Here is a 20907-nt window from a genome sequence, read left to right on the forward strand (position 1 = left end):
CTTGTGAGCCACATTGCCACTATAACAAATAATGACTATGAAATTTGACTGTTGAATGGAAATAAAATACATTAGATGAAATATAAAAAAACATTCTCAAACATTTTCATAAAATTTACATTTACAGTAGGCTATGTTTTATTTTCATAAAAAGTTTGCAAATGGAAAGAGTGTGCAAATGGAACCAAATGGACCCTTCCAGGTCCATTTGGTACCATTTGCACACTGTCATGCAGAGTTATGGGGGTCCGGGGCGTCATCATGCATACCCAACTAGAGGGGTCCTTAACATTAAAAGGCTTTCTTTTCTTCATTGATTTCAAGGTGAAATCCAGTCTGAATGATGTGCTCGGCTGTGTTGGTTTTGATTGATTGATTTAATTATTTATTAACAGTTTGCAGAATTACAGTACATTCAAGCACAACTCGATACAAAGACTGTTAACTGTGAGTGGACGACACCATAAAGCATTACACTTGTTTACAAGAGGGTCCACCGTTTTCAATTCATCATAACATTTAGAGACGTACAAATATACACTTCTGTATAGCCAAAAACAGGAAATCATCATAAAGGAGGTAAAAAGTGGGAAAAACATATACAGTACTGTGAGGGGAAAAAGGGGTGGGTGGCGGATTCAAATTTTACGGGGGCCAGTTTCGAATTGCAGCCATCCGTAGGTGCCCTTTAGGGCACCCGTAGGTGCGTTTTTGAAGGAGTCAAGGGATTCACATGTCTTAATGACTGTTGGTAGGGCGTTCCACATTGTTGTGGCATAGGAGCGAAATGAATTTAGTCCCTTGTTTGTGCCGAATCTGGGTTGCACATGGTTTGGTTGCACATGGGGCTGCTATGCAGTAGCCCTGTGACAACCGATGGCTGGATCTGGATTTGGTGCATTGAGCTTGTAGAAGTTGAAGAACTTCAAGAAGAAGTTGAGCTTGAAGAACTCAATTTGTAGATCAGCAATTCTTGAAAACGTTTCACGCATAGATAAAGGATTTAAATTAGTACTTTTACTTTGGTACATCAAGTTTGATTTATTGACTGAAGCACTATAAGACTTGTTTGCATCAGGGCCCTGCATTTTCAATTCATCAAAACATTTAAAGACGTACAAATATACACTTCTATGCAACAAAAGAAAATCATCATATACACCGTTAGCAAAAAATAAAGGAGAACGTGTGCAGTATGATGTACATTTACTCAAGTACATTTTGATACATAGGCCAGGCCTACTTACAGTATAACTGTATTTCTATAATGAGCATTACATTGTGGTATTGCTAGTTTACTTATTAAAAATAAACAGTGGTGTAAAGTAACTAATTAAGTACATTTACTCAAGTACTGCACTTAATGGCATTTCTATCTCTGGGAACCCCAATTTAGATTGTAAAATCAATGTTAATTTAACTCTGAGAGAGTGTGCAAATGGAACCAAAACGGACCCGTTCTCAGAGTTACAGACCCATAAGGGTCCATTTGATTCCAACTACGGGACCCCCTGGAACTACATCAAGGACCCCTGGGGGTCCCCGGACCCCACTTTGGGAACCACTGTCCTATGATATCACTGACTGACCCCGTTTGGAGTTGTTGCTCGTCGTACGCCGAGCCCTACACCACAAGGGGGTGCTGTGACCCATGTTCCTCTCTTGGCAACGCGCCGTGTTGTCAAACGTTGCTAAGGAAGTAGTTGCGAGTCATCAAAATGGAATGCTAACGCTAGGTAGCTAATCCGTTAGCTCGAACAAAGTATTCCATATCTGGAACTATTTCAAATAAGACAGGTTTAACTGTTGGCTGTTCCCTCTGCCCGTCCCCTTTGCCATGGTCCGAGGTAACTGAACCGGGAACTTTTAAGTTAATAACAATACATTTCATGGTGTTTAATGATTAAAATGTATTGTTGTCATTAGCATTGTGCTAACCTTGCTAGCGATTTAAAAACAACTTATTGAACCCCGGTGTGTTGTTCACTGTCAACTAACTAACCACTAACCAGGCAGTGATCATCACTGCTGATGATCAATTCTACCTATTGCTGTACTTTCTCTTCGTCACTTCCAAATACTATAGTGTTGGCTTCAGCAACTAAAAACCACTAGCCTGTAGTAGGTTACCCTAACTAACTATATCTACCCCCCTCTGACTGTATGATGGAGTTGAAAACGCCTGCGTAGTATCATGTGCAGGAGGCGACCATAGGACTTTAAAAGTAAACAACTGTAAAAGTTTACACACTGCAGGTTCGGCTACGTTGCTGATGTTTGAGGTTTGAGCCCACTTCCAACCGATGCAGGCCTGCATCGTTCATCAGTGACTCTCAAACTTTTTAACCAGGGGTCATCAACATGTTATGATGAATTGAAAACGGTGGAACCTCTTGTAAACAAGTGTAATGCTTTATGGTGTCGTCCACTCACAGTTAACAGTTTTTGTATTGAGTTTGTGCTTGAAATGTACTGTAATTCTGCAAACTGTTAATACATACTTCAATCAGTCAATCGATCAATCAAAAAAACATTTTTAATTTTTTTTGATTTTCTGTTTTTTTTTAATCATATAAAGACCCAATTACTGAATGTTAAGTCTCCAGATTTTCGTATTCTTTCTTATTTACAATATGTATGACACTTATTTACTAATGACACTGCACTGTCTGGCACATTAGGAGTCACTATAGTACAATATTGGTTCTCACATTTTTTATTTGCAAAGACCCTTAACTCTGAGAGCGTTGAAATGAAACCAAATGGACCCATTTGGTTCCATTTGAACACTCTCAGAGTTACAGACCTGTTGTGGACATTCAGGGCTATCTATTTGTGTTTCTGGTGATATTATTGTCCACTCATTTTGTATGAGAGTGATCCAATATTTATCCCTGGTAGCCCCAATTTAAATAATTGATGAATACAAATTTCATTTAACTCTTGAGAGTGTGCAAAGGGGACAGAATGGATCCCTCGGCTCCATTTGGTTCCAGTTGGACACCCTCTGAGTCCCAGATCCGGACGTGTCCAAACTGTCCACCTCCTAGAACCCCCCCCGGGTCCCCGGACTCTACTTTAAGAACCACTACATTATGAGTCTAACTTTCTCCTCCTCTTCCAGCTCCTGTTAGCTGGCAACCGGCAGGACAAGTGGCCTCCAGCTGACTGCCGCAGGTGTTGGACATGATGTGAGGATGACTGAGAATGGGGAGGACGCCGGCAACCCCTATCCCCTCAGTAGCGTTACTCGGTCCGGAGGGGGCAGTTTGGGCGTCAACAGGCCGCTCAAAGCCCCCTTAGTGGACCCCAAAACCTGCAAGGACCTGAAGGATGCCCTCAGACCCCTCCAGGTCAGGGAACTTGAGGTATAGTAGTTTTTACTTTAGTAGCAATACCACAATGTTAGAAGTGCTCTGTTACAAGTCAAAGTCTCAAAATATACTTCCAGTACCATATAATTTCACATTTCAAATTTCTCAAACCTTTTTCTCAAAGTAACACAAGCTCACAATGTGTCTCAATGCGACACGTGAGCTTGTAGAACTGTTCGAATAGCCAAATACAGGGTTCACCACCAGGTCATGAAATTCCTTGAATTTGTCCTGATCCTATGCCCTAGGATAGGTGGTGTAGCAAAACATTTGGCACAAAATTATTATATAGGCCCGGAAATTGGGTTAAATATTCTGGAAAGGTTTTGTAAATTCATTGGTAAAAAGTATGTGTGGGAACCCTGAAAATAGAGCTTTACTTTTCCTGTGAATCTTCCATGTGGATTTTACCTGTGAAAGTTAACCTTATGGACTATGTGATTGAACTTCACAAATACGTTTGTCAGCACTCATGTACAACGAACGCACTGACGCTCTTTCGCACCTTAATGTCTAATCTCAAGTACACATCTGATGGATTTACCGAAGTGTTACCACCTTGTTACCAACCGTATGCACCTTATGTCTAACCTCATGTACGTACTTGTACCAGCTGGATTATGCTATGTGTATTTATGTAGATATCGTTTCTTTGCCTATCCTCAACTTGTTTCTCTTATGTTTTCTTTATTTATCTCCCTTTTTTTTCTTCTCTTTTCTGAAAAAAAAAGAAAAGGAAAATTTACCCACTTCTTTACACATGTAAACCTGTGATGTTTGTGATTGATTGATTGATTGATTGATTGATTGAAGTATTTATTAACAGTTTGCAGAATTACAGTACATTTCAAGCACAAACTCAATACAAAGACTGTTAACTGTGAGTGGACGACCCAATTAAGCATTACACTTGTTTACAAGAGGGTCCACCATGTTCAATTCATCAAAACATTTAGAGACGTACAGATAGACACTTCTATATAGTCAAAGAACAGAATAAAGATGGTCCTGATTCTGAGGCTGAGCTTAAGCGGTTAATAATATGTTTTGTATTCATAATCTTAATATGCAACGTAACTAATAATTAAAGCCGTCAAATAATTGTCGTGGAGCAACAAGTTCAATCATTTGCCCTGAGAGATGTAGCGCAGTAGAAATAGTGGAGTAGAATTCAATGTACCTTTAGAATTGCACTTTAAGTACAGTCCATGAGATTCAATGTACAGTGGCGTTACTGTGTCGTGTGTCCGCCACTGCTCCAGGTTTCCCAACACCCAGAAAGGGGTCCTCCTCCTCCTCACCCAAAGCCCCACCCCCCGCCTCGGCCCCGGCCCGCCGGGTTGGCGAAGGTGGGCAAAGACGGCACGGCGGAGGAGGCGGTGAGAGGCAGGCGGCTGAGGAACAGCCAGGAGAGTCTGACCGACCCCGCCGACACCACCGGCTCCTCCACAGACTCCCTCAAGGTCTGCTGCAGCTCAGTGTTGATTTCGTCGACTAATACCCTATTGTCCTGAATATAAGACTGTATATGTTTTTTTTTCCCCAATGGAAATATCCTAAAAAACGATATTAACAGGGAACACCTGAGTAGGTGTTCCCTGTTAATATAGTTAAACAATATGTTAAATTGTGTAAAGCACATTGAACTGCCTTGTTGTGAAATTAAATGAAATGCGCTATATTACAAATAAACTTGCCTTTCCTTGCCCTGAAGGAGGACCAGACGACGGGGTTCGCCCTCAGCGGTGCCGTCAAGTCCAGGAATGGCAAGGGCCTCACCATGCCTCCCATCGGCCCCCGTGAGCTCCGGGCCAGGGGCCACAGTCTGTCGGAGTATGAGATGACGGGGCCTCGCAACCCACCGCACGACCCCACAGGTATTGATGTCAACATCATGACTTTAGTTTAGTTGACGATTATTTTTGTCGTACAAATAGTATTTTTTTGTTAACTTAGATAACTTAAATATGAAATGACCAGTAGCAAGCCAATGACCAGTAGCAAGGCAATAATCAAAATAAATAATGCACTATGGCCAAATTAAGCCATATTTAATCTGTACTAACTCTCGACAGGGGAGCGGGGGGTGAGGTCCGCCAAGGTGCGCCTGTCTCCCGTGCAGCCGACGGGGCCTCTACCCGCGCTGGAGAAGAGCTTCGCGTCGACCACCTTAAGGACGGCGAACCGCATTGACAGGTAGGGCTGTCATGATTAGGACATATTATTACACGACTAATTGGCACACAGAGAATTTGCGACTAACAATTTAATTGTGGTTTTGTCTTTGGAACCGTAATGTTATGAATAATAATTACATTTCTGTTTGCGTCGACACATTGCGAGCTTGTAGATCGGCTATTTTCAAATGGCCGAAATGTATACAGTGTTGAAGTGTTTAATGTATGTTTTGTAATAATAATCAATCTACAAAGTAACCAGTAACTGGTGTAAAAGTACAATATTTGCCTCCGAGATGCAAGTGGAGTAGAAGTCAAAGTATTGGAAGTTGGAAGTACGCACAGTACTTAAGTAACGGTACTTAACACATTGAGAGCCCACGCAATACTGCCCAAAATCACTTTCACCTAGAAAATCCATTCACATTTTTTATAATTCAGCTGACTGTGGAGACACATGCTGGAACTTTTTACTTTGAAATGTTTTATAGTTTCTGAGTTATTTAATTTAAACGCCAAATGCATTCTCAATGGCGAAAACACAAACTTTGGCACCACGTGTTAAAGAAAAAAAAAAAAAAGTGTTATTTTTTTTAAAGACGTCCACAGACGTCTTGGGCTATGCACGTGCAGTAATACCCAGGACGTCCACAGACGTTTTGGGCACAAAATGTGTTAAGTCCCTTTCCACCACTGCCATTGGCAGGGACTGCGGCGCGGATTTGGGCGCGCAGGCCAGAGGCGAGCGCAGCCTGCACAGGAACCTGAGTGACAGCCGGCTCATGGAGAGCATGTCGTCGGACAGCACCTCCGTCAGCTCCCTGAGGTCCAACCTGAGCGTGCTCAACCCCATCAGGCCGCAGGACGTGAGGAACAGGTACGGCGTGGGCTCTAGAAGCAGTGGTTTATGGCCCCGGACGGTTAGCTCAACCGTCTGGGCACCTAGGCTGCGAGTAACTTTATACTTTGAAAAGATTTACAAATAGTGGAAATAGCTGATCTACAGGCTTGTAAGCTTGTAGATCTGCTATTTATGCATTTGCTATTTATGCTAGTATTTATTTATTTATTCCTTTTTTTTACGATTATGAAAAAATATAATTCAAAAGATTATCTCAAATAATTTGTGTGTTCTCCATACTGTACATGTGTGTAGAGGTGCAACAGTTACGAAATAGGTGACCACTATTTCTTCGCCGGTACCTTGAAGTCATTGGCATTACTAAGGTTATGTTTGGACCCAAAAAGAAGGGATCATGTTTCAGTGACAGTTTGTTGTCAGAGAGCCACATTCGGCGAGTTCAGAACTGAGGGCTTCGCCGCGTCAACTAGCGTCTTGTCCTCGTCCCCGAGACCCACAGCGCTGAGTCAGCGAACGAGAACAAATTGCAGTTACGGGTTGACTTAATGTTCATGCCGCCTCCGCTGGCGCTTTAATCTCACTTAGTCCACCAGCCAATAGGAGCGCTCCGTTAGTGCACAACACACCTGGAGCCGCGTTGGCGAGAGTTCTCTCTCCCCCTTAACGAAGGCGTTGGCGAGAGTTCTCTCTCCCCTTAACGAAGGCCTCAGAGGGTTGGTTGCACGGGTAAAGCGGAGAAGGAGGGGGGGGGGGGATTAGCCAGCTAAGTCCGAATTTTAGTACTGCATCTTGCAGCGGTGTTACGTAGCTAATATGGCCGAAGATATTTCAAGATTGTTCTAAAATAGCGGATATACAAGCTCACAACGTGTCTTGAGCTTGTAGATCGTCTATTTTTGAATAGCTGAAGGATAAAATTGGGTTAGAGAGTGATTAAAGTGATTGTGATGCTATTTTAACACGTTTCGCTGGAGACCACTGGAGGTTCCCTGGAGGTCCCCGGACCCCACTTTGAAAACCACTGCCCTCTCTCATGTTCATCAGAAGAGACCTCGTTTGGTTCTGCTCAGGTCCAGTCCCATGTAAACAGATCTGCAAGCAGACTTAAATTAATTGATTACACGGGACCACAAGGGAAACCCCAGGAGTCCCCAGGACATTGTGTTGTAATCCTCTTAGTCTAAATGTCTTGTCTAAACTGTACCTCTGTGCTGTTTACCTTTATGGCTGATAAAGTAATCAATCAATCAATCAATCATTTTGAGAGACAGTGCTTTTCTAGCACAGCTTAAGAGCTGCCCCGCCTCCTTGGCGGGGAGATGCTGAGATGCAGGCAGACTTGGGGGATTGGGGGGTAGAGGAGTTGAACGGACGCTGAACGGATGTTAGGCCGGCCGCCCTCCCCCCTCCCAATATTCTCGTACTGATGACGCCCATGCTCTCCGTCTCTGGCAGGAGCTTTCTGGAGGGCAGCGTGCTGGGAAACGGCGCCCTGCTCGGGGCTGAAGAGCTGGACCGCTACTTCCCGGACAGGAGGGTGGGCGTCTACATAGCCACGTGGAACATGCAGGGAGAGAAGGTACGAGACAGGGAGGGTGGGCGTCTACATACATGTGACTGTGAGCTTGTAGATGAGCTATTTTCAGCATGCAACCAAGTGTAAAATGATTTATACTGCATCTCTTGTCCACTAGTCACGTCCTAACATTTGAGTCTAGTTTTTATTTGTTGACGAAATTGTCAATATATGTTGAGGGGAAACTGGACGCAGTTGATCACCGTAATCAATTGTTATTGAAAAATCACACCCGTGTGAACTGAGTGGTGCAACTACACATTTATTGTTATAGTTACTGTACATTAGAACCAGGAACCAGGTTCCAGGCACGCTCAGCCAACAGCCGGTCTTGGTGTCCAACGCTCTGACGTACTAACCATAGCAACCATGCTCGTTTTTTTGGTTGCTAACCATAGCAACCATGCTCGTTTTTTTGGTACCACTCAAAAAGGCATTATAAGGCGTCATCGGCACCGAGGTACATACGAAAATAGCCGTCAAAAGGCAAACTCGCCGATGGGTGAGTTAATTGCCCAGCCCTACTCTGTGGCTATTTGTTGAAACACATCTGATCCATCCTGGCACATGTGGGGTTCCAAACTAACTGCGATTGTATCTTCAATCAGGGGCTTCCAAAGAACCTAGATGACCTGCTGCTTCCCACCGACTCTGACTTCGCACAAGACTTTTACATTGTCGGTGTCCAGGAAGGCTGTCCAGACAGGTAGGCCACAGTGCAAAAAAGGGGGTTCATATGAGGATATGAGGACAATTCTCTTTGTCCTCGCAAGAGAAATTGTGTTGTATGTAGATCTATTGATCTGCTATTTTTGGTGCAACAATTTAGGGTTAGGGTTAAAAATAAGGGCAGAAAAGGCAAAATTAAATGCATTCATAATATCACCGGCAATAACTTATTTGTGTCCGTGCGTTTATGTGTGTGCGCGTCCATCCACGTGCGTGGATTTGTGTGTGTGTGTGCGACTGTGCGTGCGTGCGTGTTTGTGTGTTCATGCGCTTGCGTCCACAGGAGGGAATGGGAGACCCGTCTCCAGGAGACTCTAGGACCGTATTACGTCATGCTGTACGCAGCAGCACACGGTGTCCTGTACCTCACTGTCTTCATCAGGAGAGACCTCATCTGGTTCTGCTCAGGTCAGAACAGTACTGTCAGTGTGTCCTGTACCTCACTGTCTTCATCAGGAGAGACCTCATCTGGTTCTGCTCAGGTCAGAACAGTACTGTCAGTGTGTCCTGTACCTCACTGTCTTCATCAGGAGAGACCTCATCTGGTTCTGCTCAGGTCAGAACAGTACTGTCAGTGTGTCCTGTACCTCACTGTCTTCATCAGGAGAGACCTCATCTGGTTCTGCTCAGGTCAGAACAGTACTGTCAGTGGTGTCTTCATCAGGAGAGACCTCATCTGGTTCTGCTCAGGTCAGAACAGTACTGTCAGTGTGTCCTGTACCTCACTGTCTTCATCAGGAGAGACCTCATCTGGTTCTGCTCAGGTCAGAACAGTACTGTCTGTGTGTCCTGTACCTCACTGTCTTCATCAGGAGAGACCTCATCTGGTTCTGCTCAGGTCAGAACAGTACTGTCAGTGTGTCCTGTACCTCACTGTCTTCATCAGGAGAGACCTCATCTGGTTCTGCTCAGGTCAGAACAGTACTGTCAGTGGTGGGGAAAAAAGTAGTCCAATGTTTTACTTAAGTGAATACAAAAGCAAGGCTTTTGCACACCTACAAGTGACAGGTGCGTAGGAGAGGGACAACCAAGTGCCCGACGTCATGAAAAAGAAAAAAACACCCGCATGGTTCCCTATTTAAGGTTTTTCCACTGCATTTGAAGACATAAAGATAGTCTGATGAAGGCCGTATAGCCTGAAACGTTGCTGGTTCTCTATTAAAGTTTTTCCACTGCATTTGAAGACAGTGTTTGTTCTTTTTCACTTCAGTGAAATGCGACGCATTGTTGTGAGCTTGTAGACCGGCTACTTTCAAATAGCCGAAATGTGTATAGGGGCTGAAGTGGTTATGTTTTGTAATAACAATACAAATCTACAATTACCCAGAATCACTGAGAAACCAGGCTCAGTGATTTTTTTTCCCGGTCACGTGATCCAAACGTGTGACGTATCCTAGGCTATCCGAGGAAAACCTTGTATGACTTAAAAGTTATCATAAACGGCAAATAAAACGATGGTAAATAAAATAAAATGGTAAATGGTGCATTTATATAGCGCCTTTATCCAAGGCGCTTTACATAGATTGTGCATTACATTCACCCATTCACACACACATTCATACACCGATTGCGGCAGAAGCCATGCAAGGTACCAAGTGTCTTCAGTGTCTTGCCCAAGGACACTTCGACATGTAGACAGGAGGAGCCGGGATTCGAACCGCCGACCCATGGATCATTGGACGACCTGCTCTACCTCTTGAGCCACAGTCGCCCCCACAATGAAAACATAACTCGTGTTTGGGAGGGAAAGAGGTCTTTATCAATTAACTCGGGTAACTTGTGAATGGGAATCAATGTGTTCATATCAATACATTGCTGTATTGAAATATAGACCCCTCCAAAAGAAAAAGAGGAAACAAATGGTGATAATAGGGTAAGCGTGTGACATCATCATCATCAAACCCGGAGGTTATGCAGGAACGCCTACCGAGTGGCAAAGAACTACTTTCTGGCCTTGACAGCCTATACATCCAAACAGAAAAGTCCTATCTGATTGCATTAAAAAACGTTAAACAATGTTAAACTCACTTTGCCACTCGATTTTGCCATTCACTTTATGCATGTACATACCCTCTATTGGTGGTGATCTACAAGCTAACAACAAAGTAAAATGTATTTTCTTACTAACACAGAGGTGGAGCACGCCACGGTCACCACCAGGATCATCTCCCAGATCAAGACCAAAGGGGCCGTGGGCGTGGCCTTCACCTTTTTCGGGACGTCCTTCCTCTTCATCACCTCCCACTTTACCTGTGAGTACTGCATCCTAACACGTGATGACGTTCATCCCTGCAAAATGTATTCCTACTATCAGTCTACGACCATCGACCATAATATGCACGCACGCACGCACGCACGCACGCACGCACGCACGCACGCACACACACACACTGTAGTAGTCACCGCACAGCACAGCATCACACAGACAACTGCTTTTAAGTCTATTTCCTTTCTCTTCCAGCTGGAGATGCCAAAGTCTATGAAAGGATCCTGGACTATAACAAGATCATTGAAGCACTCGCTCTTCCCAAAAGCCTTCCTGACACCAATCCATATCGCTCTACAGCCTGTAAGTCTGTCTGTGTCCACTTAGTAGTGTTGTCAATCACAAGGCTTCATTTATACTTTGTTTGTGGGCTGAGATTTGCAGATCTACAAGCTGTTTAACCCATTTAGACCTAAGGACGATTCTACAAATGTCTGACAGTTTTCGGAAAAACCCTATGTTTCTATATCAGTGGTTCTCAAACTATTTCATGTCAAGGACCCCCAGAATTGTATGTATTTGGCCTGGAAATATGTTGTTCCAGGGACCTCCCAGAAGCAAAGGTTTGAGTTAAAAACGTTTGCTCTGAAAGAATATATATTCAAAGATTTGCGCCACATTTTCACGATTTTTCAAAAATAGCAGATCTACAAGCTCATAGCCATGCTATGAGCTTGTGCTTGGATTCAAAAATATTTACTCTGGTGTTCTTTACCTGTTTATTAACTAATTGACTTGTCTGTTTGTAGTCTACTAACCTGAGAAAAATGGATTTCCCCTGTGGACAATAAAGGCTATCTATCTTATCTTTAATGAATTAAATGGAGCTGAATTATACTACTGTTTTGTGGTGATAAAAAGACTCTTGAATCCAGGAGGTTGGTAACGGTGAATTACCGGTACTTGTCAACACTCAGATGATGATCTCAAAGCCCTGTTGTTCCTCCGCCACAGCTGACGTCACCACCAGATTCGACCAGGTCTTCTGGTTCGGAGACTTCAACTTCCGGCTCAGTAAAGATCGCCCGGGCGTGGAAGCCATCCTGAGGCAGACGGTCGGCACGGACATGGACCTCCTGCTGCAGCACGACCAGCTCGCCAAGGAGATGAAAGACGGTACGACTAGCGCCCAGCCGTTGGTTCCAGTGCGTTAATTAATCTGCGTTCTCGCAAAATAAATCACGAATGCGAATGCGAAATACACGTAATATTGCTTATTTGCTATTTTGGAAAATATGGTTAACACTCTGAGCGGCATAAACTGAGGTCTCCGTCCTATCAAATAATCCCATGCTCAGGACGGAGATTAATCACAGGACGGAACATTAATGATATCATAACCGAGCGCACCGCTCCACATGCTGGGAGCGCACCGCTCCACAGGCTGGGAGCGCACCGCTCCACAGGCTGGGAGCGCACCGCTCCACATGCTGGGAGCGCACCGCTCCACAGGCTGGGAGCGCACCGCTCCACAGGCTGGGAGCGCACCGCTCCACAGGCTGGGAGCGCACCGCTCCACAGGCTGGGAGCGCACCGCTCCACAGGCTGGGAGCGCACCGCTCCACAGGCTGGGAGCGCACCGCTCCACAGGCTGGGAGTGCACCGCTCCACAGGCTGGGAGCGCACCGCTCCACAGGCTGGGAGCGCACCGCTCCACAGGCTGGGAGCGCACCGCTCCACAGGCTGGGAGCGCACCGCTCCACAGGCTGGGAGCGCACCGCTCCACAGGCTGGGAGCGCACCGCTCCACAGGCTGGGAGCGCATCGCTCCACAGGCTGGGAGCGCACCGCTCCACATGCTGGGAGCGCACCGCTCCACAGGCTGGGAGCGCACCGCTCCACAGGCTGGGAGTGCACCGATCCACAGGCTGTGGAGCGCACCGCTCCACAGGCTGGGAGCGCACCGCTCCACAGGCTGGGAGCGCATCGCTCCACAGGCTGGGAGCGCACCGCTCCACAGGCTGGGAGCGCATCGCTCCACAGGCTGGGAGCGCATCGCTCCACAGGCTGGGAGCGCACCGCTCCACAGGCTGGGAGCGCACCGCTCCACAGGCTGGGAGCGCACCGCTCCACAGGCTGGGAGCGCACCGCTCCACAGGCTGGGAGCGCATCGCTCCACAGGCTGGGAGCGCACCGCTCCACAGGCTGGGAGCGCACCGCTCCACAGGCTGGGAGCGCACCGCTCCACAGGCTGGGAGCGCACCGCTCCACAGGCTGGGAGCGCACCGCTCCACAGGCTGGGAGCGCACCGCTCCACAGGCTGGGAGTGCACCGCTCCACAGGCTGGGAGCGCACCGCTCCACAGGCTGGGAGCGCACCGCTCCACAGGCTGGGAGCGCACCGCTCCACATGCTGGGAGCGCATCGCTCCACAGGCTGGGAGCGCACCGCTCCACATGCTGGGAGCGCATCGCTCCACAGGCTGGGAGCGCACCGCTCCACATGCTGGGAGCGCACCGCTCCACAGGCTGGGAGCGCACCGCTCCACAGGCTGGGAGCGCACCGCTCCACATGCTGGGAGCGCACCGCTCCACAGGCTGGGAGCGCACCGATCCACAGGCTGGGAGTGCACCGCTCCACAGGCTGGGAGTGCACCGCTCCACATGCTGGGAGCGCACCGCTCCACAGGCTGGGAGCGCATCGCTCCACAGGCTGGGAGCGCACCGCTCCACAGGCTGGGAGCGCACCGCTCCACATGCTGGGAGCGCACCGCTCCACAGGCTGGGAGCGCACCGCTCCACAGGCTGGGAGCGCACCGCTCCACAGGCTGGGAGCGCACCGCTCCACAGGCTGGGAGCGCACCGCTCCACATGCTGGGAGCGCACCGCTCCACAGGCTGGGAGCGCACCGCTCCACAGGCTGGGAGCGCATCGCTCCACAGGCTGGGAGCGCACCGCTCCACAGGCTGGGAGCGCACCGCTCCACAGGCTGGGAGCGCATCGCTCCACAGGCTGGGAGCGCACCGCTCCACAGGCTGGGAGCGCACCGCTCCACAGGCTGGGAGCGCACCGCTCCACAGGCTGGGAGCGCACCGCTCCACAGGCTGGGAGCGCACCGCTCCACATGCTGGGAGCGCACCGCTCCACAGGCTGGGAGCGCACCGCTCCACAGGCTGGGAGCGCATCGCTCCACAGGCTGGGAGCGCACCGCTCCACATGCTGGGAGCGCACCGCTCCACAGGCTGGGAGCGCACCGCTCCACAGGCTGGGAGCGCACCGCTCCACAGGCTGGGAGCGCACCGCTCCACATGCTGGGAGCGCACCGCTCCACATGCTGGGAGCGCACCGCTCCACAGGCTGGGAGCGCACCGCTCCACATGCTGGGAGCGCACCGCTCCACAGGCTGGGAGCGCACCGCTCCACAGGCTGGGAGCGCACCGCTCCACAGGCTGGGAGCGCACCGCTCCACAGGCTGGGAGCGCACCGCTCCACATGCTGGGAGCGCACCGCTCCACAGGCTGGGAGCGCACCGCTCCACATGCTGGGAGCGCACCGCTCCACAGGCTGGGAGCGCATCGCTCCACAGGCTGGGAGCGCACCGCTCCACATGCTGGGAGCGCACCGCTCCACAGGCTGGGAGCGCACCGCTCCACAGGCTGGGAGCGCACCGCTCCACATGCTGGGAGCGCACCGCTCCACAGGCTGGGAGCGCACCGATCCACAGGCTGGGAGTGCACCGCTCCACAGGCTGGGAGTGCACCGCTCCACATGCTGGGAGCGCACCGCTCCACAGGCTGGGAGTGCACCGATCCACAGGCTGGGAGCGCACCGCTCCACAGGCTGGGAGCGCACCGATCCACAGGCTGGGAGCGCACCGCTCCACAGGCTGGGAGCGCATCGCTCCACAGGCTGGGAGCGCACCGCTCCACAGGCTGGGAGCGCACCGATCCACAGGCTGGGAGCGCACCGCTCCACAGGCTGGGAGTGCACCGATCCACAGGCTGGGAGCGCACCGCTCCACAGGCTGGGAGCGCACCGATCCACAGGCTGGGAGCGCACCGCTCCACAGGCTGGGAGCGCACCGCTCCACAGGCTGGGAGCGCACCGCTCCACAGGCTGGGAGCGCACCGCTCCACAGGCTGGGAGCGCACCGCTCCACAGGCTGGGAGCGCACCGCTCCACAGGCTGGGAGCGCACCGATCCACAGGCTGGGAGCGCACCGCTCCACAGGCTGGGAGCGCACCGCTCCACATGCTGGGAGCGCACCGCTCCACAGGCTGGGAGCGCACCGCTCCACATGCTGGGAGCGCACCGCTCCACAGGCTGGGAGCGCATCGCTCCACAGGCTGGGAGCGCACCGCTCCACATGCTGGGAGCGCACCGCTCCACAGGCTGGGAGCGCACCGCTCCACAGGCTGGGAGCGCACCGCTCCACATGCTGGGAGCGCACCGCTCCACATGCTGGGAGCGCACCGCTCCACAGGCTGGGAGCGCATCGCTCCACAGGCTGGGAGCGCACCGCTCCACATGCTGGGAGCGCACCGCTCCACAGGCTGGGAGCGCACCGCTCCACAGGCTGGGAGCGCATCGCTCCACAGGCTGGGAGCGCATCGCTCCACAGGCTGGGAGCGCACCGCTCCACAGGCTGGGAGCGCACCGCTCCACAGGCTGGGAGCGCACCGCTCCACAGGCTGGGAGCGCACCGCTCCACAGGCTGGGAGCGCATCGCTCCACAGGCTGGGAGCGCACCGCTCCACATGCTGGGAGCGCACCGCTCCACAGGCTGGGAGCGCACCGCTCCACAGGCTGGGAGCGCACCGCTCCACATGCTGGGAGCGCACCGCTCCACAGGCTGGGAGTGCACCGCTCCACATGCTGGGAGCGCACCGCTCCACATGCTGGGAGCGCACCGCTCCACAGGCTGGGAGTGCACCGCTCCACAGGCTGGGAGTGCACCGCTCCACAGGCTGGGAGCGCACCGCTCCACAGGCTGGGAGTGCACCGCTCCACAGGCTGGGAGCGCACCGCTCCACAGGCTGGGAGCGCACCGCTCCACAGGCTGGGAGCGTCGATTGAGCAACATTCGATGTAATTTCCGGTTGGGACGTCATCCAAAGTGTTCCCCCTCCATTTTAGTGGATGAGAGGAAAAATCTTCAAACGTGAATAACTCTTGATCTAAAATCTAAATCAATCCATCCAATTCTAACCAAAGATGATGTTTTTGACGGCCCATCGTGTCCTGTCGCTTGTCGCGTTATAAGTAATCATACTTCCCGTTGTTGTCGATCCCCTCGGGGGTGATTTGGCTACATCTAGCTACTTCAGCTACATCCAAGATGGCGCCTTGTGCACCTTGAAACAAATCTCTGGGCGTCCTGATTTAATGGTTACAAATATCCTTGGGCGTTCTAGGTGTTAAACTTGTCTCTGTGTGTGTGTGTGTGTGTGTGTGTGTGTGTGTGTGTGTGTGTGTGTGTGTGTGTGTGTGTGTGTGGAGACATGCTCTCTAGGTTCTATCTTCAAAGGCTTCCAGGAGGCGTCCATTCACTTCCGCCCCACCTATAAGTTTGACATCGGCTGTGACGTGTATGACACCACGTCCAAGCAGAGGACACCTTCATTCACAGTAAGGCAGTGCTTCTCAAACCTTTTCATGTCTAGGACCCCCAAAAGTATAGGCTTCAGATGACCTTCATCTGTAAAGGTTTTGACAGGGACTTTCTCAAATGATTTTCGCTCAGATCATCCGACGCAGGAAGGCTGGAAGTACCTTCACTAAAAACGGTGGGACAACAACGCTCCACACGTCCCAAACTATTCTCCTTTCTGGCTCCAAAACTATGGAATGCACTTCCCATAACAATCAGAACTGCAGACTCACTCCCAATCTTCCGCCATATTCTGAAAACCCACCTCTTCAGACTCCATCATAGCCCATAGCACTTGCCCTAGCCCCGACGACGTACAGGCGTATGCATAGGCTCAACTTATTTAACTTAAATAGCACTTTATGTAGACATAGCACTCTATAGTGTATAGTATACGCATATTTAGGTATTCCACTGTTAGGTCATACAGTATATGACCAAGTCAGATGTCACCCTTTCTAATCACTATTTCCAATTATTGCCCAGTGTTTCTAACCAGTGCCCTTTGTTCCAGTGAATGAAAATCTTTATGTTACAGACGCAACGACTTTCTTAAATTCTGTGCTTCCAAATATGTGGCAATGGTTTTCAGAAATGCCGTTTTCCTGTTTCGGAATGACAGTCCCCCCCCCCCCCCATACTGTATTGATTCGTGGACTGTGAACAAAATGACAGGACTTTTTCTTTTTGCTTTACTGTACCTCGGTGCTGTTTTATAAAGTGTTACTAGTGTTCAATCAATGCCTCTTCCCTGTGTCCACAGGACAGGATTGTGTTCAGGAACAGGCAGGTTGATGACATCAAGGTGGTCAAATACGGCAGCTGCTCCAGCATCAAGACCTCGGACCACCGGCCCGTCATGGGAGCGTTCCAGGTCAAACTGCGGCCGGGGAGAGACAAGTGAGTCCCGGTGGATGTCCTGCCACGTTAACGCTGTGTTGTTCCAAATAGTTTGACCCAAAAAAAAGACAAAAGCACGGCTGCCTCTGCAAATAAAGCATTGCATTCTGTAAGAAAGGGGTTATGGCCCTTGCAATTAAAGATTCATCGTTAACATCTAGGCGTTAAAGAGGGCCCCCATGTCATCATGACATGTCATATTTAGGCAAACATTTGGCTAAAATAGGTGACGTTCTGCGGAAATAGCCGATACAAGCTCACAACGCGATGATGTGCGGCAATTTTCACCATTTTAAAATGTTTTTCAAAATAATATAACATTTCTAATAAGATAAGGGATACGGAAAGATAGGTGCCCCTTGGTGTGTAGAACACCAAGGGGGAACAGACAGGGGGAACAGACAGATCCCTGAAGTAAATAGTCGCTGTAGAGTGGAAACCTCATATGTCCAAAACGTTTACTTTTCAGGATTTCATAAAGAAACATCAAAAGGAGCAGATCTACAAGCTCAGAATGTGCCGCTTTGCGCCGCATTGTGGATCTGCTACTTTTGATGCGTTCGTGTTTGTACAGTATATGGATGTGGGGTTTCTGCCCAACAGCAATGCAATAGGGTTTCAGTGGTTGAGACGTGAGGAATAGGGCAAAATACAATCTCAAGGCTGAAAATGTGATGATGTTTTAGGCCGACCAGCTGAAGAAATCATCACATTTCTGAGACCATTCATGTTTCTGGAAGATGCTTCTTACTTTGTATACCGAAAATAGGTATATTAGATCTGCTATTATTTTCGGTGCGCAAGCGTGCTTTCACAGAAGACATGCTGGCTTCTATGGATTCAAATGGCTGAACTTGAATCCATGGGTGTGAGAATAACAATCATGTACTCTTCTATTTGCCTGTGTGAATGTGTGTCTGCCAGCATTCCCCTGGGTGCGGGCCAGTTTGACCGGAGCCTCTACCTGGAAGGCATCAGGAGGAGGATGAGCAGAGAGCTGCAGAGGAAAGAGGCCATGAAGAACCAGGGCAGTAGCACGGTCTGCTCCGTCTCCTGACAGGAGAACCAGGGCAGTAGCACGGTCTGCTCCGTCTCCTGACAGGAGAACCAGGGCAGTAGCACGGTCTGCTCCGTCTCCTGACAGGAGAACCAGGGCAGTAGCACCGCCTGCTCCGTCTCCTAACGCGGGCACTCTCTGGAACCACACCCAGACCAAAATGCTCCCTGAAAACCACCCAGGAGGGAGGGAACCCCAGAGTACACGAACAAAAGAACCCGAGGAGTCCTAGTGACTGAGCAGTGGTTGGCCGCCCTCTAGCGGGCGTTGTTGGTAACTGTGTCCTGGTGAAATGCTGGGGCAGAGGTGGATGCTGCAGGCTGGCTGCGTGCGAGGTCAGGGACCTCCAGGTCAGGGACCTCCAGGTCAGACGGACTGATGTGTGTGCACAGCCGTCTGGGTTCTTATTTATGTAGTCCCACTCTGCACAAACGGGACTTGTCGGTCACACACTGTGACGTGACGCGATTAACCGTCGAGAATGTATAATTGCATCGTTTTGTTTTTCTAATTATTTTGTATTTAACGAGCAAGGTTGATGAGGACCGTAATGCTAGGTTAACCCTTTTCTCAAACGCTGCATTAGTGTTCAAATGCCTTGACGATGCGGCAAACATTAGGTAGGGAAAGGTTTTGAATTCCCAGCTGCGTGCTTAATACGCCTATTGCCCAATTAATAGTCCGTCGTATGAAGGTGTCAAGTGGTAAATACCTGACCAACAAGCTCAAGCTTGTGGATCGGCCATAGGCAGGACCAGTGACAACACATTACAGTACCTACACAGATAACATATGATATTTCAATAGACAAGACAGTGTCAAATTACAGGGAGAGCAAATTGATTTGATTCCCTGGTGATCAAAGCCATTTTCTTCAAATGATCTGTGACCTTGATTGGATAATTCCAAAGTGGTTCCATGCGTCGGTTTTATCTGCCAATCGTTTTGCAATGCGCTCGTTGCCTAGAACTGTAATCTTTGGACGAGAATATGAACGCCCGCATAATACTGAGCTAAAAGGAATTCTGATGCTCCTGGTCCTTGCATGAAGATCAGTGAATCAGGTGTCATTCACTCTTAACCATGTGAACCCACATGTCCCTCTTCTGGGCATGTCATAATAGAACATTTAGTGAAAATAGCTGATCTACAAGCTTAAAGGCCTATTCTTACTCACTGATAAGGTGACCACCGAAACGATGGTTAGTAAAAACAGATGTGTTGCGGTGAGTCGCTCACCACAGCGTGACATCATGTCATTTTTGGTGGTCACCTTATCACCTAAAAGTGGAGTATGAATAGGCCTTAAGGCTCATTCATAGTCTGGATTTTCGGTGGTGGGGTGACCACAAGCTCCGGTGGTGAGGTGTCCACCGGAGCTGAAATAACGTTGAGCAGTGGTGAGTAAAAACAGAGAGAAGGGCTGGGGCGATGGCGGTGGTTTGGTCTTCACTGCGGCACGTGTAGTTCGGTGGTCACCTCACCACCGAAAATCCAGACTATGAATAACGCTTTAGTACGTACAGTATTGTGAACTTGTAGCACGGCTATTTTGGGAGAAGACATTTGGGGTTGTGAAAAAAAGAGCAGACCAAATATAGAGGGTTTAAGAGGTCAAGCTTAATTTATATTTTGTATTATGACTGTCGGACACGGAATTAGCACTTCTGGACTGGACTGGTGAGCAACAGTCATGCAACAAACTATGAATTACACTCTGGGTTAAGTGCCTGTGTTGTCTTGTTCATGGTTTCCTCAGGACCTCTGTGTACATCATTTTCTATCACATTGAAACATCTCTGACATACTGTACTGTAACTCCACATAATAAAATGTTTGAAACTTAGGTGGAATTTGATTTTCCAAGATTGAACAATTTATGGTCAAAATCTGTTCACTATTGCAACTGCAAGTTGCATTTACTATGTCAGTCAGTCAGTCATGCCCCATATATGGTCATGCCTCGTGACATCACATGTCATCAATATTAAGCCCATATATGGAGATCCCTGATGTCATCAATATTGGCCAGCAAACCTACATCTCACCTCAAACCCTTAGATCTCCATATATGGAGCTGACCTGTTCTGACTTTCGATATGTTGATCCTTCCCCATCCATCCTTCCTCTTCGATGTCTGCCTTTTGAATGATACCTGTCCATTTAAACTCTAGATGGGCCTGCCCCAAGGTTATTGGTGGAGCTGTGACCGGCAGCCGGCGAACACTAGCCTGGGTAAACCCCTCCCCAGATTTGCAAAATGTTGTCCAGCAGGGGGAGTGGGCTTACCCAGGCTAGGCGAACCCTACAGTTCTCAACAGCCCCGAAAATTAAGGCCCGGCCCTAATCAAATCCTGTACACTCAAGACACTGCCCCCG

General features: G+C 49.2%; 1 protein-coding gene across 3 annotated transcripts; it reads left to right on the top strand.

Moving 5' to 3' along the window:
- The first annotated feature begins 1707 nt into the window (after positions 1-1707).
- LOC306933825 (phosphatidylinositol polyphosphate 5-phosphatase type IV-like) lies at positions 1708-20656 on the top strand. 3 transcript variants are annotated; one of them, XM_079516155.1, is made up of 15 exons: positions 1708-1847; positions 3125-3368; positions 4637-4837; positions 5089-5251; positions 5450-5570; positions 6258-6428; positions 7869-7992; positions 8598-8695; positions 9002-9126; positions 10851-10970; positions 11180-11287; positions 11939-12100; positions 16434-16549; positions 17335-17471; positions 18396-20656. In XM_079516155.1, exons 2-15 carry the CDS (start codon positions 3198-3200, stop codon positions 18526-18528), a joined length of 1950 nt encoding a protein of 649 aa, XP_079372281.1. In that variant the 5' UTR covers positions 1708-1847; positions 3125-3197; the 3' UTR covers positions 18529-20656. The 3 variants fall into 3 exon arrangements, with proteins under 3 accessions (XP_079372281.1, XP_079372283.1, XP_079372282.1); XM_079516157.1 differs by lacking the exon at positions 1708-1847 and adding an exon at positions 2188-2225; XM_079516156.1 differs by lacking the exon at positions 1708-1847 and adding an exon at positions 2220-2282.
- Positions 20657-20907: the final 251 nt, after the last annotated feature.

The sequence above is a fragment of the Electrona antarctica genome, assembly GCF_951216825.1.
Source record: "Electrona antarctica genome assembly, chromosome: 12".
Taxonomy (NCBI): domain Eukaryota; kingdom Metazoa; phylum Chordata; class Actinopteri; order Myctophiformes; family Myctophidae; genus Electrona; species Electrona antarctica.

Coding starts and splice junctions, on each gene's coding strand:
- LOC306933825 (XM_079516155.1), top strand. CDS start 3,198: ATGACTGAGAATGGGGAGGACGCCGGCAACCCCTATCCCCTCAGTAGC. Junction 7,993..8,597: donor GGAACATGCAGGGAGAGAAG/GTACGAGACAGG, acceptor ATCTTCAATCAG/GGGCTTCCAAAGAACCTAGA. Junction 12,101..16,433: donor CGCCAAGGAGATGAAAGACG/GTACGACTAGCG, acceptor CATGCTCTCTAG/GTTCTATCTTCAAAGGCTTC.